General features: G+C 52.4%; 1 protein-coding gene and 1 long non-coding RNA gene across 3 annotated transcripts in view; one reads left to right on the forward strand and one right to left on the reverse strand.

Moving 5' to 3' along the window:
- The window catches only part of Gm12930, a 31,350-nt gene extending 26,473 nt beyond the window's left edge, over nt 1-4,877 (reverse strand). Inside the window, exon 1 of the long non-coding RNA XR_003955275.1 lies at nt 4,604-4,877. This is a non-coding gene — a long non-coding RNA (predicted gene 12930). The remainder of the gene's footprint in view (nt 1-4,603) is intronic.
- On the forward strand, nt 4,071-26,772 carry Rspo1 (R-spondin 1). 2 transcript variants are annotated; one of them, NM_138683.2, is made up of 6 exons: nt 4,100-4,341; nt 8,763-9,096; nt 22,652-22,843; nt 24,817-24,966; nt 25,254-25,442; nt 26,043-26,769. In NM_138683.2, exons 2-6 carry the CDS (start codon nt 9,003-9,005, stop codon nt 26,213-26,215), a joined length of 798 nt encoding a protein of 265 aa, NP_619624.2. In that variant the 5' UTR covers nt 4,100-4,341; nt 8,763-9,002; the 3' UTR covers nt 26,216-26,769. The 2 variants fall into 2 exon arrangements, with proteins under 2 accessions (XP_006502925.1, NP_619624.2); XM_006502862.3 differs by lacking the exon at nt 22,652-22,843 and having other exon boundaries at nt 4,071-4,341; nt 26,043-26,772.

Consider the following 26,772-nt stretch of genomic DNA (forward strand, 5'->3'; position numbering starts at 1 on the left):
GTAGGCTGAGTGCAAACCTGGGAGAAAAAAAAATCAAAGTAAAAAGAAAGCCTTTAGTGGGTGGGAACAGGACTCAGATGGTAGAGCATTGCTGAGGACACACAAATGTCCATTGTCAGCACAGAGAAGCGGAACTCTTGGGAGGTGGAGGCAGGGGGGACAGAAATTCAAGGTTATCTTTGGCTTCATAGAGTTCTAGGCTGGCCTGAGCTACATCTTAAGGAAAAAGGAGAGGGAGGAAGAGGAAGAAGAGGAGGGGATGAAGGAAGAAGAGGGGAAAGAGAAGGAGAATTTCCATCAGGCAGCACTGGCTCTGGTGTGGTCAAGGGATAGCCAGGGAGAACACGGTGGGCAAGCAGAGGCTTGCAGCTGGATCCACAGGAAAGATCTGAGCATGCTGTAGGAGGCAGCACTGCACAGCCATCTCTACCCAAATCCCCAAATCCTGCAAGCATGTTCCTCCACATGGCAAGAGGATCTCCCAGCTGTCATTAAGGATCTCGCTGATGGGAACTGTATCTTAGAGCGTCTAGCTTTGCCCAGTGTCACCATAGGGGTTCTTATTAAAAATAATAATAATAATAATAATAATAATAATAAGGCTCGAGGGTCCAAGTCAGAAAAACTGTGACAGAAGGGAGAGCAGAAGTGATGGAAGGAAGGGACCATGAGCCAAGGGATGCAGGCAGCATCTAGTGAGCACTGAGCAGCAGGAAAGCAGACCTGCTCAGGCTGGCTAAGGTGGCCTATGCCAGAAACTCTGGAGACTGAGTCAGGAGGACTCCGAGTAAGGAGGGGAAATCACCGGCAGTTTGGATCCTAGGTGGAGTGTCAGCCCCTGAGTCTCTGTTGTTTCAAGGAGTCCCAAGTGTTGAGAGGCTGAAGGGGAGAAGCCTGTAGTTGATCCTTCCACCCCTCAGCACTGTGCGCATGCTCAGGCTGACTGGGCGCTGCAGGCTGCTGAGATGCCCAGGTAAGACCATCATAGCCACGCATCGCCCAGAGTGAGGAGAATCAGGCAGGTGTAACTGTGCATTCCTGTCATCCCAGCGCTTGGAAAGCTGAGGCAGAAGGATAGCCATGAATTCAAGGCCAGCCTGAGATACATAGTCTCTGCCTCAAAAAGAACCCAAACTACAGCCTGGAACATAGCCCAGTGGGTAAAGTGCTTGCCAGACGAGCGTAAAGATATGAGTTTAGATCACCATCATCCATTAAAAAGCTGCATGTGACAGTGGGTACCTGTAAACCAACTCTGGGAGAGTGAGGACAGCAGGTCCTGGAGGCTCACTGGCCAGACAGCCTAGGTTCAGTGAGAGACCCAGTCCCAAAAACTAAGGTAGAGAACAATCAATCAAGGATGGTGTGAGGAACCAGCAACAGAGGAGGGGGCTGGGGATCTTACAGTATGTAGTTCAGGGAAGGGGTGGAGAACGGAGAATGGGTCATGAAGAAGATACTTAAGCCAGACCCAAAGAGGTGTTTCAGACAGGTATCCCCATGTTCCTTGAGCTTGGCAAGGGATGCAGGACAGTGCAGAAATGTCACCAATGAGAAGAGGGAGGGAAGGAGAGCTGAGGTACATCCTGGGGCAGGGTGAATAGGTTTTCCAGCTTCTGCCTGCAAAGGTGGAGACTCTGGGGAGAGGTATTTATGAAGGCACAGAGCCTCTAGGGGGCGCCACGGTGGCTTTTGGCAAGGGAGCTATGGGACCGACAGGGTTACTGAGGCTTCTGCACCATTCTTACAAGGCTTCTTGACAGGAGAGATAAGAAACCATCCTGTCCCTAGGCTGTCTTGAGTCGGTGCAGGTGCTGAGGTAGTTAGTCCCTGCTAGGAAGGAAGTGACATGCATGAAGTGTGGGGACATTTGCTAATGTGCAGCAGCTCCACAGACTTGGTTTGCTGATGAAATAATGACTTGGGTTTGGAGAAGGAGTCATAGGATCTGAGCATCACCTGACTAAGCCTGCAGAACCACAGAGGCATGGACCATTCTGGCTGCCATGACAACCCGGGCCATTAAATAGCCACCGAGTCTGTCTGTGGTGCTGAGATCAGCAGGGTGAGTAAGATACAAGTCCTGTCTGTTTGGAGCCCAGACACAGCCAACGGCAGGCAGCCACAGGTCTGGCTGACATTCTGAAGCTGAGACGTGTAGGGGAAGAAGCTGCGTCTAGAAGAAGCCACAGGTGTCCATGTCGAAGCAGCAGAACCGTATCAGGGAAACTCTAAATCCTTTTATAGGCCGCTTGCTTTATAGGCTGCGAATCTCTGAGCCGTTTACCTGACATCTCAGTGGCTCTGCATTCACAAGGATGTGCAAGGGTCAGAAGGAGGCAGCAAGATGGCTCAGCGGGCAAAGGGGCTTGCTGCCAAGACTGAGCACCTGAGTTCCATCCTCAGGAACCGTATGGTATCTGGCCTCCACCAGCCTGTGGGCACCCCTCCACACACTAAATAAATAAATAAATAAATAAACGTAAAAGAGAGGGGAAGGGGGAGGAAAAAGGAAAGAGAAAAATCTGTGGTTGGGAAAATTAGGCCATAGATTATACATTTGCAAATCAGTGTCCGGAATATATTAAATGCACAGGAAAAATCTCTTCCCTATGCCTCCATTGGGTCACATGCTCTAACCCCCATCTCCTCCCACCCAGGGGCCTTCCTCCCTTTCTCACCCATCCCTGAACAACACAACCAGACTGCTCAACTCCCACAGACTTCCTCAGGCGAGAAACCTGAGCCCATGCCCAACACTGACAGCTTCGCCTTCTAGGGGCCAATGCTGAGTCTCTCTCTCTCTCTCTCTCTCTCTCTCTCTCTCTCTCTCTCTCTCTCTCTCTCTCTCTCTCCCTCTCCCTCTCTCTCTGCAACAAAATAAAGCCAAACAAAAGCCCGACGCCTGGCGTGGCTGGTCAGGGAGTTATGCAAGTGTGTAAAAAAATAAAATAAAATAAACATTGCGTTTTCGGCATTTAAGGCTGTTTGATTAGGTGCAGAGCGTTAGCCAAGGGCTGATCGGACACAGGAGGCTGGGGCAGCGTGAGAGGGAAGGGCCTCTGGGAGGGGCTCCAGGGTCCCGGACCAGCTTCTATGAACTTGGGGAGGCTTCTGAGCATGAGCCCAGACTCTGGGCATTTGGGGAGCCTCCACTTCCTCAGGCTAGACACCCTGCTGCTCCTCCCTGGTCATTTGACCATCGGGACACCCTAGGGGCCACTCGATCCTTGGCATCACCACCATCTCCCATCACTCCCAGCGACCCCGTGCCCTTGGCTCGACTGTCAGGGCTCCCTCCTCCACTAAGGAGATTCCACAGCCTGTCTTCATTACTCGCCCCCACCCCCCTAGCCAGCCCATCCTCTCCGCTGGAACTGGGCAGACTGCAGTTTGAGGTTCTCTCCATCCAGTCTAAAGAGAGGGTGGAACTCAGCTGTTTGCCACCCTCAGGCAGGCGTGTGGCTCCCTCCTTCCCTGCAGGTTTAATTCAACCTCTCCTAGGTCGTTGCAGGTGTCTGGAACCCTCCCTTTCCTACTTTGTTATCTCACAAACATTTTTCGAGTTCCTGTCCGGAATTGGGCATCGTTCATTTCACGAAACCCTCAAAACAGATGAAAACCGGGAGGCTCAGAGAAGTTAAGTAACTTACTCCTGGCCACACAGGCGACGGATGAGGGAGCAGGGAGTGGACTGGGGGGTGTATTGTAGGATGGCCCACACTGATTCCAGTGCGAGGAGGTGATAAAAAACTTTCCTTCCCCGGGTCTTCGAAACTGGTCAGATGCTCTGAAGGTTTGATCCTGAAGGAAAGAAGGGTGTGGCTGGGCCATTACAGCCATTCTGTACCTGCCCCCCTTTCCAAGATTCTGATGGAGGGCATGGGCCTTAGCAAGCATCCTGGGTCCCTGCTCCTAACCCAAGAAAAGCGGGTGCGGGTCGGAGAAAGGGAACGTGAGCTCGCAGCGTTCGCCATACAGCAGACGGCGCGTCCCTAGTCCTGGTGTGCGGGAGGGGGCTACGGAGTCCCGGGCCCGGCGCTCCAGTCCGTTTTTTCTTACGGATCGGGCAGGGGGGCCGGCCGGGGGTGGCGCCGGGGGATTCCCTCCCTCGTGCGAGCCGGGGACCGGCCCCTCTCCGGGCGCGGGGCGCAGAGCCCGGGCGGCGCACTGCGGGGCCCGCGCGGGCCGCCCCAGCACCAATGCACCGGGCGGGGCGCTGGCGGCCGAGAAGGCATTGAGCAACTGGGCGGCGGGCGGAGCGCGGGGCCGACGGCAACGCGGGACCCAGTGGCCGCGCCCTCGCCCCTCCGGGCTGCCCCGCCACGGCCGCTGCGCCAGGTGAGTCCCGCGGCCCGCGCCGTCCGCCTTGGGGTCCTGGGTCCACGTCCGGGCGCAGTCAGAGCTGGGGAGGCAGCGCAGAGCCCGACCCCATCCCGTCGTCCCTCCGCACATCAGCCCGGGGCACCCCGCCCCGAGTCCCCAGCCGCGACCTTCCCGCCCCAGCCGTGCCCCCACGCATCCCAACGGCAACCCAGCTGTGACCCAACCCTGACCCACGCGACCCAGCCCCGCCTCAAGTCCCCAGCCCCAATCCACTCACCCAGCCTTGCCCATGCATCCCAGCTGCAACTCAGCTGCGACTCAGCCCCATCTGGAATCCCTAACCCCGACCCACGCGACCCACACACCCTAGAGCAGCGACCCAGCCCCGACCCACGCACCCTAGCTGCGACCCGGCTCCGACCCACGCGACCGGGTCTGGTTCGCGTAAACCCGGTCCCTCCTCCCAGCCTGACGCAGTAGAAGGCCGATGCGCTGCACCATGGCCTGGAGGGGAGAGGTGTGCTGCGGGCACCCAGGGACGTCAGGGTGGACAGGGCACAGGAGACCCGATCCTGCGTATTTGCAGTGCTCATGGGGATGCTGGGGGCATGGAGGTGGGGGCAGTGGATCCGCTCCCCTGGCACCTGTCAGGGCCTCACAGAGAGGGAGGGAGAAGGAGAGAGAGAGAGAGAGAGAGAGAGAGAGAGAGAGAGAGAGAGAGAGAGAGAGAGAGAGAGAGAGAGAGAGAGAGAGAGAATATATATATATTAGAATGAATGGATAGTGAGCGGTGCAGGCACACAGAGCAGAGCTTCTCTCCGCGTTCTGGGTTTGGGGGGCAGCGGGGTGGCCACAGTCTCCGATCCTGACATGGCTCTGCAGTGCCCACGGGTTCCACAGGCAGGCACTCAGTGCCACCCCTGCCCCCGAAATACTTCGGCTCCTTTTGGCATCTAATTCCTAGGCCGGTTGCCAATCCTAGGGATGAGAGTGTTGGCTAATGAGAAGCTGTCGAAGTGGTTTACATTTGGGGGGTCTGTATCTGACATCTGACGGAATACCAATTCATCTTAATGTTGTGGCAGGCAAGGAGGTGAAAGTTCTTCCAGCCCCCCCCCTGCTCAGGCGGAGTTTCCGCCCTCAGCTCCACCCGCAGCCAGCGGAACCCCTTCCTCAGTGTGGGTCCACCCTGTAGGTTCTCCCCTCCCTGACCCATGTGACCTCAGTTTGTGATCTCTGGCCATCTCAGTCTCCGGCGCCCAGATTCTTCACCGTGTGCTGGCCCATTCCCAGAGCCGTGATGATCCAACCTCCCTAACTCTCTGCAAAAGCCAGTCTCCAGGACACCCAGGCACCTAGTTCCCAAATTAGTTTTAAAATTCTCTGTCCTTAACTCCACAGGGTCGCGTTTCCCTGTAATCCTTTCTCCTTCATTTGTGATGGAATAAATGAAGGTCTAGCCCCTGCAGGTGGGAGGAGGTGCAGAGTAAGTGGGGGGAATCTGCCCCAGCCAGCAAAGTTGTTCTCACCCCACCAGTGCCTGGGGCTTTGAACGATGCTTGCTCATTGCTCTTTCCCACAGGGTGGTGTAATGAGCCCTCCCAAGTGAACTTGTGAGCTATAGCAATTCAACACCCAAAGTATATCGAAAATTATGGTAGAAACAAGCAAGGGTATTTAAAAGTCCACCCTCTGCTCCTGGCTCCTCTCCCTGTCCTCCCGAGTGTCAGTGTCCCCGTGAATGCCCAGGTGGGACCCAGAGTAGCTGGAGGCAAAGGGAACCTGAGAGACAGGACTCTGTGGCCCTCGGGAGCTTGGTACCACAGTCTAAGGACCTGCCCTGTGTTTAACAGTCCCTCCAGCAAATTGCCGAATATCCTGGCCATACTGGGCCGTTGTTTCCGGTCTGAGTCTGCCTTCAGCTGTAGCAAATGCATCTTCACTGCTCAGCTCTTTACCCACACTGCACTGCTCCTGTCTGTTGCTTGTACTCCCTGGTGTGGATGAACTATTAGCTCATTTGCTCGGTTTGAGATAAAGATACACAGCGCCCGAAAGTGTTTGAGATTCTTTCCACTCCAGGGGGAAGTCAGTGAGCGCCCCCCTGGACCAATGAAACTCACATCTGTCCCTCCTCTCCATGCCAAGCAGAGACAGGTTTCCTAGAGACCTTGGTGGGGGCTGGGAAGAAGTTCTCATTGGCAGGGACTCCAGGGACTTGGTGAGTGTGGCAGGGGCAGGCCAGGGGGGAAGCTGGGAGGATGGGAAAGGAGTGGGCTAGGAGTTGCCTGCCATCGGCTGGACTGCTCAGCCCTTGGCCTTGAAGTACCTCGTGCCCTTTTGTGGGCACCAAGAGTATGGAGACAGCTGGGAGAGCTTTCCTGAGTGGTGGACTCCACAGAATGAGGCCAAAGTCAGAGACACAGGCTTGACCCCAGACTTGTTTGAGGCAGTGTTTGCAGGCGCAAGGACTGGTGGGCCGGAACTGCCCAATCCTAGCATCCTATCTGACACAGGCTTTCCTGAGAGGTGACAGCTTCAGGACCAGGGCCACCAAACCACAGACATGCAAATGTGGCAACTACACTCCAGGGCTCTGCATTTAGCATGCTACCCTGATGATTCAGGAGATGTTAAATTCCTTTATCGGGGCCATAGGAACGCGACGCACAGTGAAACCTCATTCATGAAAAATGTAACTACCTTAATTGAAACCCCACTAGTGCCCACCCTGTTCTGAGCACACGGTGGATGCGCTCACCTAAGCTGGATCTAAACCAGACTCTTGCAGATTAGAAAATGGGCTCGAAGCTTCTAGGCCAGTAACCCAAAGTAACACAGCTAATTCACCAACAGGGTTGGCCTTGCAAGCCTGGCAGCCTGACTCTGAAGTCTGTACCCATGACCATCAGGGGCCACATTCAGCCACACCCCCCCTCCCCCGACTCTGTTGGGGCTGAGGACTCTAGTTTGGTACACTTGGTTGGATATCCATGGTTATAGGGGCTGGGGTGTGACATAGGGGTGGTGGGGGGTGGCGCACAGTCAATGGCAGCTGTGGGGCACCAGGGGTGGTGGGGGCATCTCCGCTGGCTCCAGCTCCAGCACCAGGTGGGATCCATCAGGCTCATGTAAACACTTCTCACAGGCAGCTTAACCACTTGAGTGTGTCTGGCCTTCAAAGCCAGGGGGAGAGGCCGAGGAGGGAGGAGGGAGGTACCGAACTCCCTCAGGGGGTAATGATTTATCTCCAGTGCAGGTGGGCTCTGTTGGGGCCTCTTTGGGAGGCCAGGGGGGTGGACCGGGCACAGAGGAGCTGAACGGGAGAGGGGAGGGGGCTGGAGGCTCCATACTGAGTATCTCGGATTTCTCATTAGTAAGCCAAAACAACTCAGAACCAATCCGGGTTTCGTAGGTGAAGAGCCCGAGGTTCAAGGAGGCCAAACGACCGACCGGTCCAATGACAACTAAACCATGTGCACAGCCTCGCCCCCCCTCCCGCCACCATCCCCCGGGGAACAGGTCAAACGCTCACCCTGTGAGCCTAAGTGGGTGCGCCGGTGCACTCTCTCAGCGGGCGTGGGGGCGAGCCTGTTCTGAGTGCGTGACCCTGTCAGTGGGAACGAAGCTCTCTCTCCTGCTCCTTCCTTAACCCTGAAGCTCCGATGCCCAACTTCTCAGACACTGCGGCGGGCAGGGACGGGTGCCCCTGCCCCCATCACCCTGGCCGCTGGGTCCAGAGCCCAAGCTCTCTCAGGGCTGGGGGATTATCGCCATTCTCTGCGTCTCTAGCCAGGACAGGCAGTTGCTGCTATTTGTATCCCCTCACAAAAGCCAGGCCCGCCAGGCCTGCTGTGTCAGAGTTTCTGTGGCTGGAGGGGAACCCTCACTTCCTTTTCTCCCTCCAACCCCAGAGGGCCATGCACAGTCTGCCTGCTTGCTAGAGGCCCCTGCTCTAACTTCTGGACTGGGACAGGTGAAAGGCACATGGGTGACTCAGCACTGGGAAGAGAAAGCTGAGAAGTCACTCATAAGAGGACAAAGAGCTCCTTTACAAATGTCAGGATATTCTAGCAGCATGAGGTCTGTAGGGTAGACTTAAAGAAGGACTTCCAATATTAGAACTAGCCAATATTAGTCAGGACCAGGATAGCTGGTTCCTATTATTGAGAAATCACCAGGGACAAATAGATTTAATTTGGGTAACCATTGTGATCCAGTTACTCAGGTAGCTGGTCCCAGTATTAGGATGCAAGATGCTTGGAGACAGGAAGATGAGATTTCTTCTTCAGGGGTGCCTGGCAGGGGATGTGCAGCAGTGGCCAGACTTCCTGAGTTCTACAAAGTCCAGGGCAGGGAAACCCAGAGGACAAGGACATGTAAATTAGGGGCTCTGGGGCACTATGGATTTAACCCTTCTCTCTCCTTGCCCACAGGTCTATCTTGGGGGTGGTTCTCTGCTGGCGTGAGAAGACTTCTCATGTGACCCTCTGAGGTGGATTCAAGCAGGACAGGACCTCCCTTTGGACCAATGGAGAAGCCGGCTCCAAACCCTCTCGGATCCCAGCTAAGGTTATGGTGGATCCGGGCCTGGCTCTCCTGCCACTGACCCAGCCTCAGAGCCTTTTAGCAAGAGACCACCCCTCCTGCCAGGGGCCCGGGGCTGGCCAGTGACTATGCGGCTTGGGCTGTGCGTGGTGGCCCTGGTTCTGAGCTGGACACACATCGCCGTGGGCAGCCGGGGGATCAAGGGCAAGAGACAGAGGCGGAGTGAGTACCTGTGAGATTGAGCTGCTGAGGGCCTTGGTGTGGGCGGGACTGGAGAGCCTCTGGTGGCTTCCTTCTGTGATGGCTGTTGCATTTGTCCCTGCTTTGTGAGCACAGTGGATTATCCGGTGGGCAGTTTCATTTGTTGAGATGTACTGGTCTATCGACCCCTCCTTATTGACCTTCCTTCCTCTTTTAGACTCTGCTTTCTGGCTCAACGCCTCTCTAGGAGGCCCTCTGACCCAACATCAGCTCTGCAGGGTATCCATGGTGATGCTTCCTAGGGGTGGAGAGAGTCCCTACCCTGCATGCCCTATTCCCCAATCCCAGGCTCAGGCATTCAGGGCACCTCTCTGGACTGCAAGCCTTTGGACAGAGGCTCTGCACATCGGGGCAGGAGGCACCCAGCTCTCCTTGCTTGATGTCAGACAGGAACAGCAGAGGTAGGGGAGAAGGGGAGGTAGCTTTCTCCAGTAACGTAAATCAGGCCCCGTGGGATTCCCCGAGCTGAAGCCAGCACACCCTTCTGAGTGGCAGTGACCTTACTGTGTAAGACTCACCGTAAGATTTCTGAGCATAAGAAATGCCTGTAGCCCTGACTCAGGAAGCTGGAACAGGGCTGCCGTGACTACAATGCCAAAGTTGGTCGGACTACAGTGAGAACTTCTGTTTTAAAAACCAAAACAAAGAAAGAAAGAAAGAAAGAAAGAAAGAAAGAGAAAGGAGGAGGGCTGGAGAGATGGCTCAGTGGTTAAGAGCACTGACTGCTCTTCCAGAGGTCCCCAGTTCAAATCCCAGCAACCACATGGTGGCTCAGAACCATCTGTAATGAGATCTGATGCCCTCTTCCAGGGTGTCTAAAGACAGCTACAGTGTACTTACATATAATAAATAAATTTAAAAAAAGAAAGAAAGAAAGAACAAACGAACAGGATGGAGAGATGGCTCAGTGGTTAAAAGTGTGCTCTGCTCCACAGAGGACCTTGATCCAGTTTCCCAGAATCCATGATGGGCAGCTCACAACCACATGTAATTCCAGTGACAGGATGTGACACCTCTGAGTTCTGTGCATGTGCACACACACACACACTTATTAAATATTTGTTAATATTTGTAATAAATATAATAAGCGTTTATATATTTATATGATAAATATATAACTATATAATGTATAATAGATACATAAATGTCTATAAAATATAAATATATAAATGCTTATAATTTAAAATAAATATTTTATGAAAGGGAGGAAAGAATAGCAAATCCAGTTTTCTTTTCTTTCTCTTTTGTCTCCCTTCTGTTCATTTGAGACACAGTCTTGCTAGATAGCCCTCGTTGGCTCAGAATTCCCTGTGTAGGCCACCAATTTGCAGCAATCCTCCTGCCTCAGTCTCCCTAATAGTTTGCAGTCATTCTTCGTGGAGCTCAGTGAGCCCAGTGCCCATTAAAACAGCTTGCTAAAATTCAGAATTACCGCATCAGCCTCCTGGCCTGACCCAAGCATCCCATACCCTCTGCTCAACAGCTGCAGTAATGGGGGCACTGTGTACTGGGAGTGGTCAGTGTATGCTAGTGACCCTGCCAGAGAGTTGGGTGGGGGCCTCTCCCTTCCAAGGCCTTGTCCCTCTTTCCACATCCCCCATCAAGGGCTGTCGTGCAGGCAGGAAGTCTTTCCAAAGTCTCGCCCAATTCCCCCTTGCTTCACTTTTCTCATGGGACTGATGCCCGCAAGCCAGAGGAGGCTGAGTGAGGGCCAAGACTCTCCACAGGAGCAACTCAGCCGGGACTGGGAGGCTTGAGGGTTGGCGAAGTCAGAAAAACCCCAGCTTAAGAAACAGTTAGGGAAGGTGAGGTTCCAGCAGCAGCAGCAGCAGCAAGGCCTTCGGACTCCTCCTCATGCCTCTGTTGTGGCCGGTGTTTTGGACTCCATGGGCCAGATGTGGTTTAGTGATTTATAACCAGTCGCCTCCATTTCCGAAATGGGGAGCCAGAGATAGAATGAGACAGACATCAGGACATTGAGACACAGAGAGGGGCCAGCCTTACTCGTGTGACAGGCATGGCAATCCTGTTCACCCACAGAAGGTCACATGCTCAGGGACACAGGTGGACATAAGACCCGAAGTGGGATTTAGTAGAGCCAGCTTCTCTTCATGGCTACCAAACATATTCGATATGCTTGATTTTGAACTAGCCACATCCGATGCCCGGGCAGCGTGTATTACTGACTGATGGTCAGAGTCTAGATCAGACACGGCAAGAGTCAGTGCTGTGGGGGTCACCAGGTATGATGGTGTGTGGCATCAGTTGAGTCTTGTTGCATGGTGATCCTGAAATACCCCTGTGAGGTGGTCATGTCACTGCATAGGAGCACAGCCAGATGTCTGAGGGATGATGAATGGAGATAGGGGTACATTGTGGGTTTGGTGGTGGTGCTGGGGGAGGGGTTGGACCGGGGCCTCAGGCATGCACACCCCAACTTTAGATAGACATATAAACATTATATGTATCTATACAGTTAAAAATGGTGCATGTGTGTGCGTGTGTGTGTGTTCATGGGCGGGGGGATCTTGTGACACAACTTATGGATGTGGAGGCCTGAGGACAACATTTGGATGACAGTCCCTGCCTTTCCCCCTTGTCTGAGACAGGGTCAGGATCTTTCCGATGCTCTAAGCTGGGCTAGCTGGCCTGTGAATATCAGGAGTGGCTTCTCTTTCCATTCCCCATTGGTGTGCTGGGACTGTAGATGTTTTTGATACAGGTTCGCTTTCACTTGGATTCTGGGGACCCAATGTCATGTGATCAGGCTTGTGTGGCAAGCACTTTTGTCTGATGCACTGCCTCTCCAGCCTATTTCTCTCTCTCTCTCTCTCTCTTTCTTCCTTCTCTCCCCACTCCTCCTTTATTGGTTTTTGGTTTTTTGGAGACATGGTTTCTCCCTTTAGCAGTCCAGGCTAACCTAGAACTCACTGTGTAGACCAGGCTGGCCTTAAGCTCACAAAGATTCACCTGTCTCTACCTCTTAAGTGCTGAGATTAAAGGTGTGTACCACCATGCCTAGCCTTTTTTTCTATCTATCTTTCTTTTTTCTTTCCTTTTTTTTTAAAGATTTTTTTATTTTATGTATGTGAGTACACTGTCGCTGTACAGATGATTGTGACACTATGTGTTTGCTGGGATTTGAACTCAGGACCTTCGGAAGAGCAGGCAGTGCTCTTACCTGCTGAGCCATCTCTCCAGCCCTCTTTCCTTTTTTTAAGCAACTTTTGTAAAACATAAAGTCCCTTTCAGGCTTCAGTTTGCAAGGACCATTTTGTGATATGGTTTCTGGGTATCGTGGGGGAAAGGAAAAGGAAGGCTGGAGCCTATGTGCAAGGGCACTGGGAGGGGCCAGTAGAGGAGGAGCCTCTGACTCTTGCCTGTCTGTCATCATCTCCAGTGTGTCAGTCAACAACCACTCAGGAGAATCAATCCTTTGCTGATTTAAACCTGGAAGTGTCTGATTTTGAGGTCTGAGAGATGGTCTTCCCCCATGGAGTGGGAGAGTCAAAAAAGAAAACATTTCCATTGGCCTGGGACAGGTGTTCTCGCATGCGTGCACACGCACATACACACACAAACACACACACACACACACACACACACACACACTTGTTGTAGACCATCTCCTTCCCTCTCTCTTGCCTCACTCGCTCTCAGGTTCCTGCATCTCATACCCTTTTACCCCCAGCCCTTATATCTAGTGTACCTTTCCTCAGTTTCTTAGCCCCCCTCATTCCAGAACCCTCTATTCAGTCCTGCCCTGGTTGCAGAAAGCCCTCCTTCCCTCCCTGAGCCCATCCCACCCTGTCTCTGGCACTTGTATCCCTCCCATTGTCCATGTTCCTGTCCCTCTCCCCTCCGTCAGCCCCTTTTCACTCCTGGGAAACTATAATCCAGGGAACAGTTATGGTGGTGCAAGTCTGTAATAGTAACTCTTGAGAGGTTGAGGCAGGAGTAATGAGTACTGTTGATTGTTGTGAGTTAAAGGCTAGCCTGGGCTACAAAGTGAGCCTAACCTGGACTACATGCCCCTCCCATGGTGGGCTCTGTCCAATTGGAAGCCAGCACCCATCAGGACAGAACCCCCACTCATCGGGATGAAGCCCCACCCATTGTCTCTGTATCGGTTGCCTAGAGCTGTACCCCCACTGTGGAGCCCCTGCTGAGGAGGGCGCAGAGGCCTACTGGTAATGCTCTTTCTCCCTGCCGCGAAAGGAGTCTGCATTTGCCTTCCCTTGAGCTGTGGCTACTGAGCGACCACTGAGAAGCTGCCATGGGAGATCTGGGCTAGCCTTGGAATGGAAGGACAGGCGCACGCTGAAGGGCAGCTGGCCCTTGTGACATACAGTGAGGGTCTGTACTGTGCTTCCTCTTTCTTTTTTAAAGATGTATTTATTTATTTAATGTATATGAGTACACAGTCACTCTCATCAGACACAGATAGTTGTGAGCCACCATGTGGTTGCTGGGAATTGAACTCAGGACCTCTGGAAGAGCAGTCAGTGCTCTTAACCGCTGCGCCATCTCTCCAGGCCCTAAGGGGTACTTGTGCTTCCTCTTGTGTTGGACTCCCACCCCCCCTGGGCTCAATGAGCATGCAACAGACAGACACACTCTGGCCCAGGGAATCCAGCATTTGACCCCATTCCCAAGGTAAGCCCCTGTTGCCTTTTCCTGATTTCTTTCCTCAAGACTCATCCTCTACCATCTCCTTGTCCTCTTCCCACCACCACGCCTCAGCTATTCCAGGGCTGGTGTTCAGCCACAGGCACTATCCTGAGTCTCAAGGACTCCCTCATTGCCCTAGCTCTCCCCAGTTCCTACTTGTGGCCCAGCCCCGGTCCCCTGCACTCAGTGAGTCCTCATCAGCATCTATGCCTACATCACACTCTCCTTGAGACTCCACAACACACACTGCCCTCAGCCCTACACTAGATAGTTCCACCTCTTGTGAGTCCCAACCCTTCCCTCGGCTCCCACTTAGAAACAAGACGGACTCTGTCCTCCCAAGCCCTTTTTAGTGGGAGGAGGAGACATCTCAGTGGAAATGATGACATGAGGTTGTATCTACCATGACCGATTCAGATGCTGGAGAGAGGAGACCACAGGAAAAGACCCCATCCAGACTTACAGGGAGGTGATCAGGGAGGAGAAAGGTGGTTCTGAGGTTTTGGAGGCTGCACAGTGTTCTAGGCTAAAGGGTTAACTTAGAGGAAGTCGTAGAAGATCAAAGAGTGATATGTTTTGGGAAATGATTACTGCTTAGGGTTGTGTTAAGGGAGGGGCAGGGTGGGATTAGCTCAGAGAAACTTTTGGAGCCACTGGGAAAGAGGTCTTACTTTTAGATGTGATACAATGTTTCAGGCAGGGGTCAAGGGTCACCACAGGTTTGCTTGTAGAGAGATGCCTGGTAAAGGGGCCCTTGGGAAAGTGATGTGGGCTTAGAAGAACTGTGAGCCAGAGGCTGTATTTCACAGAGGGGCTTGGCTGAGCCACCTGACAAGGTTGTCATAGCAACAACAGTCTTCTTCCTGCCTGTCCTGAGTATAGTACCTGGGCCTCACACAGGATAGGCAACACTCTACTGCCACAACTAGAGCTTGAATGGCTTTTACATAGGGTTGACAGGGGCCAGAGATAGGAGCGGCAATGATGGAGGCGCAGCCTTGCCTATGTGGCCAGAAAAGGGGACTTGAGGATCTGGAGGGGTGGCTCAGCAGTGAAGAGCAGGGGCTACATTAGCAGAGGACCTGGGTTCGATTCCTAGCATCTATGTAAGTTCACAACCATTTGCAACTCAAGTTTCAGGTACCCAAGACCCTCTTCTGGCCTCCTCCAGCACCAGGCATACACATGGCACACAGGCATACACAGGCATACATGCAGGCAAAACATCCTACCCAGAACTTTTTTTTTATAAAAATGTGCCTGGGAAGCAAATGGTTCCAGAGCAGAGGCAGAAGGCGGGAGTAAGGTGGGGGTGGGGGTGTACATGGGAAAGACTGGTGTCCTTTCTAAGCTCCCCCCCCAACCCCCCGAGCCTGATCCGCTCCCCCAGGCAGCCCTAGACCCAGGTTGAGCTCCAGGCACTCGGCACCTTAGGGCCCAGGCCTCCTGGGGGGCACGTGCCCCTTCTCGTCCCTAGCTAGCTGGCTAGGGGTGAGTACTCTGTGCCACTCCCCTGTAACTCTCTGTCACCGGGCCAGTCCTGCTTCCCTACTGCTGGCCAGACCTTTGTCACTATACCCTGGCATTCAGCTCCCAGCAGCCCTGGGAACCTGTTAGCCATGCAGTGACTGTCTGGGGAAGGAACTTCTGCTGCTCTTTTGCTTTTACTTCTCTTTCTTTTTCACTTCTTTTTCTATTTGAGACAGTCTCAAATAGTCCAGGCTGCTGAGAAAGACCTATTTCTGATCCTCCTGCCTCCACCTCTCCAGGGTTGAAACTGCACACTTGCGCAACCACACTGGATTGGTGTAATTCTGGGGGCGGAGCCCAGGCTTCCTGCATGTCAGGGAAACATTGGACCCACTGAGTTACAACCCTAACCCCTCCCCTATTGCATCCTCTATGCATCCGCCAAATGCCCATCCCCTTCCTTGGATCCTCCATTCAAGATCATATTCCCATGTTTGAGCCAATCCTGCCTCTGTGGAGCCCCCTCCCACAGTCGTGGGTACCCCTCCCTGCCACTCTCAAGTCTCCTGAAGCTGAGAGTTGGTTGGGAACTCCTGTTCTATCCTTGGTTCACCAAGCTGACCCCTGCCCATCATTGAGTCCCTACACTTGAGCTTTCAAACCCTCAAGGGTCCCATAGCCCTCATGCCGGCTTCTGGACCCTCCTCTAACCCAGCCAATCCTGCCACCTGACCTCGGAATCCTGACTCTCCTATCTCTTTAGGTCTTCACTCCATCAATTTCTCTGTCTCTGAATGCCTCTGAGTCTTGGCATTCCATCCTACTCACCCCACACTTCACTTTCTTCCCCTCCCCCATTTCTTTAGGACAAGGTCTCACTCTGTACCTCAAGATGGAGCTCAGGGCAGTCTTCCTGAGTGCTGACTGCTCTCATCCCCTCACTTCTGGAAGCCTTCTCTTCCACTTAGTCCCCAGCTCTGTTGTTGTTGTTGTTTTGTATGTTTGGTTGGTTAGGTTTTTTTGAGACAGGGTTTCTTTGTGTAGCCCTGGCTGTTCTAGAACTTGCTCTGTAGACCAGACAGGCCACAGACTCAGAGATCCTCCTGCCTCTGCCTCCTGAGTGCTGGGATTAAAGGCGTAGCCCATGTGGATTTCCCACCTTTTAACTTTGTTCCTCACCCCCCTCTCCCAGCTTGCACCTCCCCAAGATCCTCCTTTACCTCTTTCTAAACCCCCACCTCTTTCTCTGCTTCTCTGTGGGGGACAGGGGCTGCTGGGGCATTGTCCTACTAGCAGCCACTGCTCCTCCACAGTCACTCTTCCTGAAACCAACAGTGTTACTTCTCTTTCATGTTACTCTGTTGCTTATGTGCCTCCCATACTGAAGCCACTCCCAGTGGGGCTAACCAACCACACCTGCTCCTTATTCTTGCCGGTCAGGCACTCGGCTTGTTGGTACCTCCTCTTCGAATGAGTGCTCTCTTCTCATGGCTCCTGTGATACAGGATGCTTTTCAGAATCCTTCCCCATCTCTCAGTTTGGATTCATCAAGGCTAACCTCTTCCTTTTCTGTCTTTCTCTTGCATGTCTAGTTCTCTTCCCAGTCTCCAGACCAATGGTTCTCAACCTCCCTGATTCTGCTACACTTTAATACACAGTTCCTCCTGTTGTGGTGAGCCCCCCCACCATAAAATTATGTTGTTGCTACTTCATAACTGTAATTTTGCTACTGTTATGAATTGTAATGTGAATATCTGCTATCCAGGATGTCTGCCCAGCAACCCTGAAATTGAGAGCCGCTGGTGCTATAACCCACTGGCTGTTCACACACCTGCTTGTCTTTTTGTGTGCATGTGGGAGTGGGTTGTTTTGTTTGGTGTTTGGGTTTCTTTGAGGCAGGGTCTCCTGTAGCCTAGCTGAGGTTAGACTAGAACTTGCTGCATAGCCAAAAACTGACCTTGAACTCCAGATCCTCCTGCCACTACCTCTGGGGTTATAGTCCTGCAACACTGTGCTCAGTGTCCCACTTTGCCTTAGACGGATGTCTCCATAGTCGATCTACTGATAAATTGTGTCTCCTGAGCTCCAGTCCCACAGGCCCCACTGCCTGGTGGCCCCCTTTCCTGAGTGACTCACAGGGATTGGCCCTCTCAGCATGACTAAGCTCCTTCTCACCTTCCCACCCAAGCCCAGGAATGAGTTCCAGGACAGCCAGGGCTATACAGAGAAACCCTGTCTCGAAAAACAAAACAAAACAAAAAAACCCAAAAAAACAACAACAACAAAAAAAGCAAGTTCATTGTCTCAAAGCCACCTTAACTTGTGTTTTGTCCTTCATACCACAACTCAGCACCTGGTATGGGGATCTGCCCCCTGCAGATCTCAGCTCTGTTTGCCTCTTTCCTGGCTCTCTATCCTGTCTCAGCTCATTGCTGTTTGAAGCTGGTTCTCATTATGCCAGCCTCAGATTGCAAATCCCCCTGCCTTGGCTTCCCTGCCTTCCTTTCTTGAGAGTTTTGACCTGGGTATCTTCTGGCTTCCTTCTCTGCCACCTCTTTAGCCCATTGAGGGAGCCTTCTAAAGTGAAGGCCCGACTATGGCTCCCATCAGCCTTTCTCCTGCCTTTGAGCTAGAGTCTTTGTGCCTCCTATAGAGTTGAGGTCCTTCTGGATCTGGCCTTCTCTTCTGGCTGCTGGTGTTACCATCCTCCCTCCGTTCCTCCTTCCCTGACTCTGGGTGTACCACACTTCCTTAGCCAATACCAATGTCAACAGAGAAAAATGTAGCATGGCTGGTGGAGTGGACATTGAACACTGGGGCTCTGAGGAGGTCTATGCAAATCTGTTTGTCTGTTTGTCTGTTTGTTTTGAGACAAGGGTTCTCTGTGCAGCCATGCCTGTCCTGGAACTCACTCTGTACACCAGGTTGGCCTCCAAATCAGAGATCCACCTGCCTCTGCCCGCTGAGTGCTGAGACTGAAGATGTGCACCATGACTTCATGACACAAATCTGTTCTTAACAGAGAGGCCAAGCAGAGAGACTGAATGTTGAAATCTTGCTATCAAGAGCCGACCCACATTGTGCAGGCCCAGAATCCCAGTACTTGGGAGGTTGAGGCAGGAGGCTTGAAAAGTGCAAGGCTAACCCGAACTAAAGGGCAAGTCCAAGGCTAACCTGGACAATTTAGTGAGCTTCTATCTCAAGTAAAAAGAAGGTTGGGGATGTGGCTCAGTGGTAACGGGCTTACCAACACCCGAAGGTCGTGTACCGTCCCTCAGTGCTGAAAGGAAAAACAAAAGAAAAATAGGACTGAAACCACACAAAGCTACAGGAGGGACACCTGGGCCATCTCAGCCATTGACGCTAAGGCAAAATCACAGAATAAACACTCAACTCTGAAACAAACTTGAGCCAAGCGTCCGTGACTCAAAAACCCTTCCATGAAGCGGAAGCAGTCCCTAAACGCTACAGTGACCGCACATGCTTGGTGCACAGCTAAGTCAAGCCCTAAAGACTCCGCAGAGCTGCCCTGTAGCTGCCCCTGCAGTGAGCAGACCAGGCAAAACGCAAACAATGTTTAATTTTGCCAACGCGGTACCACTGACTCCATGCGAACAAGTTTCACATTAAAGAAGTCACTGAGCCATGCTCGTGGTTCCCATGCTCCTTCAATCAGCCTCTATTTGCCTCTTGTAGGCTGCGTTCCCCATGCCTGGAACTGACTGAGGCATCATGGCCCAGTCATTTAACCTCTTCATCTCCTCATCTGTAAAAGGGACAATGGATATGGACAGTGGGAGGGGTATGATGGTTCACATCCATCATCCTAGCACTTGGAAGGCAGAGGTAGAGGATTGTTTCAAGTTCAAGGGAGCCTGGGCTACATAGCATTTCTGGGATAGCTTGGGCACCTCCCCCTCCCCCCATCTCAAAAGAGAAAGAACCTAGCTTGGTTGGTAGAGGGCTTCCCTGGCATGTGCAAAGCACTATGTTCAGTTTCTAGAGCCTCATAAAATTGGATGTGGTGGCACAAGCCTGGCATCCCAGTACTCAGGAGGAAGAAGCTGGAGTTCAAGACTAGCCTTGGCCATGTAGGGAGTCTGAAGAGAGCTTGGGCTACACGAGCAAACATGTCACAAAGAAACAAACAAAAGCAAGTGGTCTGCAGCCTAAATGTCTGGGAAGTGCATCTTTCTTTTCTCGTTCCCTCCCAGGAAGTCACTCCACGGGTCTGTGTTCAGGGTTGCAAAAGGCCCAGCAGGGAAGGATTCTGTTGAAATGGTGATGTCTGCCATCCCAGGTCACTGGAGCCTGTGGCCAGAGGACCATGAGTTTGGGGCCAGCCTGGGCTACATAGTGAACCTTTGCTCAGAATACAAACAAAATGCTGGGCATGGTGGCCTACACCTTTAATTCTAGCACTGGGAAGCAGAGGTAGATGGATTTCTATGAGTTCAAGGCCAGCATGGTCTATATACATATCCTAGAATAGTCAGGTCTCATAGTATAGACCCTGAATCAAAAAGACCAAGATAAGAGTGGGGTTAATCCCAGCACTCCAGAGGCAGATGCAGGTGGGTCTTAGAGTTCAAGGCCAGCTTGCTCTACAGAGCAAATTCCAGGACAGCCAGGGCTGTACAGAGAAAGCCTGTCCTGAAAAACAAAAACAAAAACAAAAACAACTCCCCCTTCCCCTTAAAAAGAAAGACTTAAAAAAAATAGTAAAATTTAAAAATAGTGAAAATTTAAAAGCAGAGGCAGCAAGATGGCACTACCAGACCTGATGGTCATAATTTGATCCCTGGGACCCACAGGCACTTGCTTCATAGCCTGATGACTGGAGTTTGATTCTCAGATCCCATTTAGAGGTAGAAGGTTGTCCTCTGATCGCCATACAAATATAGTGGCACAGGTGTGCATACCGCCCCCTCACCTACCCTACCCCACCCACAACTACTACTACTACCACTACTGCTATAGTAATAATACTATTACTACTGGTACTACTAGTAATATTATTAGTAATATATTGCTGCTACTATTACTATTACTAGCTGAAAGTACAAATGGTCGGGGGAGGATGGCTCAGTGGCTTGCTCTACAAGCATGGGGACTTGGGTTTGAATCCACAGGACCCACAAAAAACAAAACCCAGGCATTGCTGTGCATATCTGTAACTCTGTCCCTCTGGGACAGAGACAGGCAGACCGTGAACACTCACTGGTCATTGAGCGTAGCCAAAATATCCAGCTTCAGGGCAAATGAGAGACTCTGTCTCAAAGCCACGGAGCAGATAGTGATGGGGGAATACAGTCAGGGTCCTTTTCTGGCCTCCATATGCACACGTGTGGGGTGTACCCCTGCACACTCACATGCACACACCATACTACACATAAATCAGATAGACAAGCAATCTGAGATTCATTTCACACGCTGGTGTCAGGTCTCATAGATGTCGTCGATAACCTTTCCCTCAAATCTTCCTGTTAGCATCTAAAAGAACACTGTGCAAAGGGCAAAGGTCTCTCGAAGGGAAACACTGCCCGCGGTACTGAAGTTCCTTAGTGTGGTGCAGAGAGAAGATATCTTATCTCCCACCATTCCCTCCCCCACATGATCTGCACAGCCCTTTGCCCCGCTCTGGTCTTGTTCCTTTCAGTACTCCCAATTCTACTCAATAGAAGACATATTTCTACTGATCCTCAAAGAAGGGGCCCGTGGCTCCTCTCTTAAGAGTCCTTCCTCTTCTCTTTCCTCCTCTCCCTTCTCCTTCCATTTCCTCTTCCTCTCTCTCTCTCTTTTGTTTTCTCCTTTTTAAAAAAAGACTATCTTGCTTTATTGCCCTAGTCTGACCTCCAACTCATAACCCTCCTGCGTCATCTACCAAAATGCTGGGATTACATGCATAAGCCACCATGCTGGCCTTCTCCCGACCCTTGAGTCCGGTGTTGCTGGCTGGGGACCACCAGAGCTCACATATGGATGTGTGTCTGCCCCATAGAAGGCCAGTCCTTCTGCAGAGAGGCTCAGCTCGTTTGATGCCTGACCCCTGAGTTCACACACATGGCACATGGAAGGTGATGGGTGAGCTCGGGTTGAACAGTTAGTGAAGGCTCAGAGTGAGACCTGTGGAGCATCACACTGCCTTCAAAGACAACCCTGGACCAGCATGTCTCAACCTCAGCATCACAGACATTTTAGACCACGTCATTCTTTTTGTCCAGGGTTGGTCCATACACTGGAGAATGCTCAAGGGCTTCTCCATTCTTTATTTTGTTTTCAAGACAGGATTTCTCCATGTAGCCCTGGCTGTTCTGGAACTGTAGACCAGGCTGGCCTCGAACTCAGAGATCCACTTGCCTCTGCCTCCTGAGTGCTGGGATCAAAAGCATGCACCACCACCACCCAACTATCTAGGACTTCTCTTATTTCTACTCTCTTGGTGCCAGTAGCCACTCACTTCTCTAGTTGTAATGATCAAAAAAGTCCTTAGGGACTGGAGAGATGGCTCAGCAGTTAAAAGCACTTGTTGCTCTTGCAGAAGACCTGCATTCAGTTCCAAGCACCCACATGGTGGCTCACAACAGTTCGGGACCCTCCAGGCCTCCAGACATGCCCATGGTACACACATATATAACATGCGGGCAAAACACACACATAAAGTAAAAATTAAATCTTTTAAAAAACGTCCTTAGGGTTGGAGATTTAACTCTGTAGAGAGCTTACCTCGCTTGAGCAAGGCCCAGGGTTTGGTCCCCAAACCACATAGACCAGATGCAGTGGCACCTGCTTGGGATCCCAGTACTCGGGAAGTGAAGGCGGGAGGGCAGAGTTTCAATGACATCTTCTGACTACAAGAGACCCAGTCCTTAAGAAAGAAAAAGGTGGTCAAACATCTCCAAGGAAGTAAAGTCCCTCAAGTTGAGACCTTTATTCTAGGCATAGGCTATTGTAATTGTCTTTCAGTCTTTCTCCTTGGATCATTTAATCCAGGGTCCCTCTTGATCTTTAAACTTTCCCAGCAATTGAGACGCTTCATTGGGTACCTTAGGCTGAAGTTTCCTCCTCTTGGAGAGAGTCAGGATAAGTTAAAGGGATGTACTAATTTTCATCTCTGGGGATAAAGAACAAGTATAGGCTCAGGGTGAGCTGGAGCCAGGAAGTTGGGGGTACAGATCTAGTCATCGACGCTAGGGGCTCCTGGGCTTGTGCCTAAGGTGGCCGTGCACACAGCTATTCGCCTAGCCCCACCTTCTAAGATGCACATTCCCTTTGTGCAATGAAGCCCCAAAAGGGTCATATCCCATCCTTGTGGGAGCCTAGCAATATGGGGTCTCCTCTCCAGCCACCTTTTCGTCCTTTCTCTACCCTGCAGTCAGTGCTGAGGGGAGCCAAGCCTGCGCCAAGGGCTGTGAGCTCTGTTCAGAAGTCAACGGTTGCCTCAAGTGCTCGCCCAAGCTCTTCATTCTGCTGGAGAGGAACGACATCCGCCAGGTGGGCGTCTGCCTGCCGTCCTGCCCACCTGGATACTTTGATGCCCGCAACCCCGACATGAACAAATGCATCAGTGAGTGTGGGGGTGGGGGCAGGGGCTGGCGAGGCCCCGGACCCTGGAGGATGGTGCTTTGGCCAGTGAGGAGTGTTGAGCAGGCATAGGAAAGGGGTGGGGCTCTTGATTCAAATATACAACTAACTGCCCGGCAGACGCCTTCCCATAATCCCACAATGTACAAACCAGAACCTCATCCTCCTCTCTCTGTATTTGCACCTAATTCTGTTTCCGCGGGTCACTCTGAGTGTTGCAACTCATTTGTCAAGCCAGAGACCCAAAAACTAGTCTCTCACTGTGCTGCCCAACCCACTCACTAAGCGCAACCCCTCCCCCATTGTCACAGCTAGGCTCCCAACACCTGTCGCCTACCCCATTTCCATAGCCGGTTCTTCTGTCTTCCAGCCCACCCTCTGCACCACAGACACCAGGATGCTTCTGAGACCCACAACCTGGCGCATACTCCTGCTGCTTAGTCACCCCATGTCAGCTCTTCCCTGGCTTCAGGGAAGTCCCTGTCTGGCCATTGTACTCTCTTACAACTCCCCTTGGCTTCTGGCTCTGTTTTTTCACCCCAGGCACAGTTCTATGTGTTGTAAGGTACATGCTATCCTGTCTCCATCCCATCTCTGTGACATTCTGGGGGAACATCCAGTGAACTGGTACACGTAACCCGTCCCAGTGTTTCCTCTCTTAGTTCAGTGCCTTGAACCGCAGAAGTCATTTCCAGCTCTCGGATCACCGAGTCTCATGAAATTCTTTGGAGGGAGGCTGGGCAGAAGGGACCTTAGGTTCTTAGAGCTGATAACTTAGAGGCGATGGGGGAGCGGGAGGGGGCGAATACCTGGTGTCACCTAAGTCTTCTGAGTTCTGATCTCAGCTTGGCTACCAACTCATTGTATGATCTTGAGTGAATCTCAGCCTCCTGACAGCTCATCTTGAAGTTGGTAGTGCTAGCTTTTGCCCCTCTGGTTGTTGGGAGACACACCTATAAACCTCTTGGTGTCTGGCACTCGATAAATGGTAGTTGCTATTGTTATTTTGGTTCTTACTGTATTGGCAACCAAACCTAGGCGGCTAAGCATCTTGGGCAAGGTGGGGGGGGGGGGGCAGAAGGGAAGAATTAGGAGGGGAGGCAAAGTTGAAATTAAGTCACTGGGACAAAGGTAGAGAAGGAGGCAGGTGGGTAGCTTGGTAAGGTGAGGTGAGCCCTGGAGTGGCCCTCTTGATCTTCAGGACATTGAGGGGGAAGGAGGGATTCATGGATGTGTCAGAGTCTGGCTAGACTGGAAGCTGGAGCTTCGGGTGCCTGAGACTGGGAGGAAGCCAGTACCACCCAGTCTGGAAAGGGAGATGGTGGAAGGCCTGTCTGTTCCCAGCCAAGCCCCGTTCTGCCCACCTCCCACAAAGGAGGGAGCTGGCAAGAGGAGGGAGGGAGGGACCCTGGAGTCCAATCCAGAGCTTCCTGGAACTTGGATTTGCACAGGGAGAGGAATTTGCCCTGGGATGGTGCCCACTCTTCTGAGTGTATTGTCTCTGCTCTGGGCAGGAGGAGACCCAGTTCTGGGGTGCTGTGGGTGCCCAGTAATATGGGAAGGGGTGCCACGCTAGTGCTTCCTGGGGACTCATTCTCCCATTCAGTCCCACTCTTTTTTTAGGAGGGCTCTGGGATGCTGAAACAGTCCTGTCTGTCTGTCTGTCCCAAGCTCAGAAGGCTCTCTCCTCCCCTGAAAACTTTGGACCTCATATTGAGTCCCAAGATCTGAGACCATTTGGGTTCTGGTGGGTTGTTGCTGGCAAGAATCCCAGCCAGTACTCAGGAGTGGCTACTTAGATGTCCCTCAAATATGAAAGATTCCTCTGTCGGAATCCCAACCTAGATCAAGATCCTGACCTCTTTGAGTGGGTGTGAGTGGTGGGCTCTGGGACTGGGGACAAAAGAATGTGCCCGTCCTGGCCCGGGCCAGACTGTGTTCTGCTTCTGTCCTCAGAATGCAAGATCGAGCACTGTGAGGCCTGCTTCAGCCACAACTTCTGCACCAAGTGTCAGGAGGGCTTGTACTTACACAAGGGCCGCTGCTATCCAGCCTGCCCTGAGGGCTCTACAGCCGCTAACAGCACCATGGAGTGCGGCAGTCCTGGTAAGGCTGGAGGCAGAGGGCCCAGAGCAGAGAGGATGGTAGAAGTCTGGCCACAGAAGGGGTGGGGGCAGGGGTGGGGACAAGGGCGGGTCACGACTACACTCTCCTTCTGGAACAACCTGTTGGGATTCTTTCCCCGTAGTTCTCTGCCTCTGGGCTAAGGAGCTCAGACCTGAGGTCTGAACTGAGGCTGGGTCGGTAAGGGTGGGTTCCCTGGGGCACTCAGGGGCAAGAGGGGCGGCTCCTCTGTCTCTTGCTTCCCTCCCTCCTACCTCACCTCCTGTTAGCACAATGTGAAATGAGCGAGTGGTCCCCGTGGGGACCCTGCTCCAAGAAGAGGAAGCTGTGCGGTTTCCGGAAGGGATCGGAAGAGCGGACACGCAGAGTGCTCCATGCTCCCGGGGGAGACCACACCACCTGCTCCGACACCAAAGAGACCCGCAAGTGTACCGTGCGCAGGACGCCCTGCCCAGAGGGTGAGCTGCAGCCTCTGCATCCCAGGGACCACTTACATCCATGTCCCATGCAGTGCAAGCTGAGAGCATATTCTGGCTCAGGAGAGTGCCCTGGGATGTTGTGTGGCAGGATTTAGTAACAGCTGAAGGCATGATTCTTGTAGCTGTCCCATTTCTTTAGGGTACTCGTTTTAGGAGGGTCCTCGGAAAGCAGAGGGGTCACCTAAGCCCCAGAAACTTGGACCCATTCAGATAAAGCCACAGAGCCTGCAGTTGGCAACAAAGTAGATGCTGCCCACTTTGCCTGATCTCAGAGGTGGCTGATGAGTGGCAGGGAGTGGAAGTGGGGACTGTCCCATTTGTCCTGAACAGCCAGGAAATGCTCTAGGGTCTTTAGGGTACAAGGGCTGAAGAGAAGGAGGCTGTCTGGTGTGCACTGAGGAGTGGGGTGGACTCATACTGTAAGGTCCCCAGAAGAGGCTGCAGTCTGAGGAGGCACTGAGGTGACTTCCTGTTGCCTTCTTACCCTGTTTCCTTGCCGTGGCCTTCTGAGGACCCCCTGGGCACCCAGAGTGTCTGTATATCCTTTGTTGATTTTCCTCCACTATCCAACTGTTGCAGGGCAGAAGAGGAGGAAGGGGGGCCAGGGCCGGAGGGAGAATGCCAACAGGCATCCGGCCAGGAAGAACAGCAAGGAGCCGGGCTCCAACTCTCGGAGACACAAAGGGCAACAGCAGCCACAGCCAGGGACAACAGGGCCACTCACATCAGTAGGACCTACCTGGGCACAGTGACCGGTCTCCAGATACCTGTGGAAGAGTACAGTGCTGTACTGTATAATGAGAACTTTCCAGAACTGGAGCATCTGGGAGAGTCCACACATACCCCATCCACCCACCCATCCAACTATCCATCCATCCATCCATGCACACATATGGCCACATCTGAAAACGTCAACACACACACACACACACACACACACACACACACACATTCTTGAGGTCACTGAAGACACTTCTATTCTGTGGCCCAGCTGTATATTCAGTCTTTAATGCTCTTGGAAGACATATCTGAGAGAACCTTTCCCAGCATCTGAAACTAAGGAGTGGAACCTTCTGGAGGAACTTCTGGGACAGCATCTGACAGATGGATGGCAGATTGGAGCCAAAGCTGGAGCAGCTGCCGAGAGGGAGAGAGAGGGAAAGCGCTTTCCCGGCTTGAGAGGCACTCCCAGCTGTGAGACTTGATTGTCGGAGATGAGAATTATTACACATCCGTGGTACACGTCACGGATGACCTGACTTGGAAACTGCTTAAAGGTTTATTTCAAATTAAAAAAGAGAAAAACAAA

Source organism: Mus musculus, chromosome 4 (assembly GCF_000001635.26).
Source record: "Mus musculus strain C57BL/6J chromosome 4, GRCm38.p6 C57BL/6J".
In the NCBI taxonomy this organism is placed as follows: domain Eukaryota; kingdom Metazoa; phylum Chordata; class Mammalia; order Rodentia; family Muridae; genus Mus; species Mus musculus.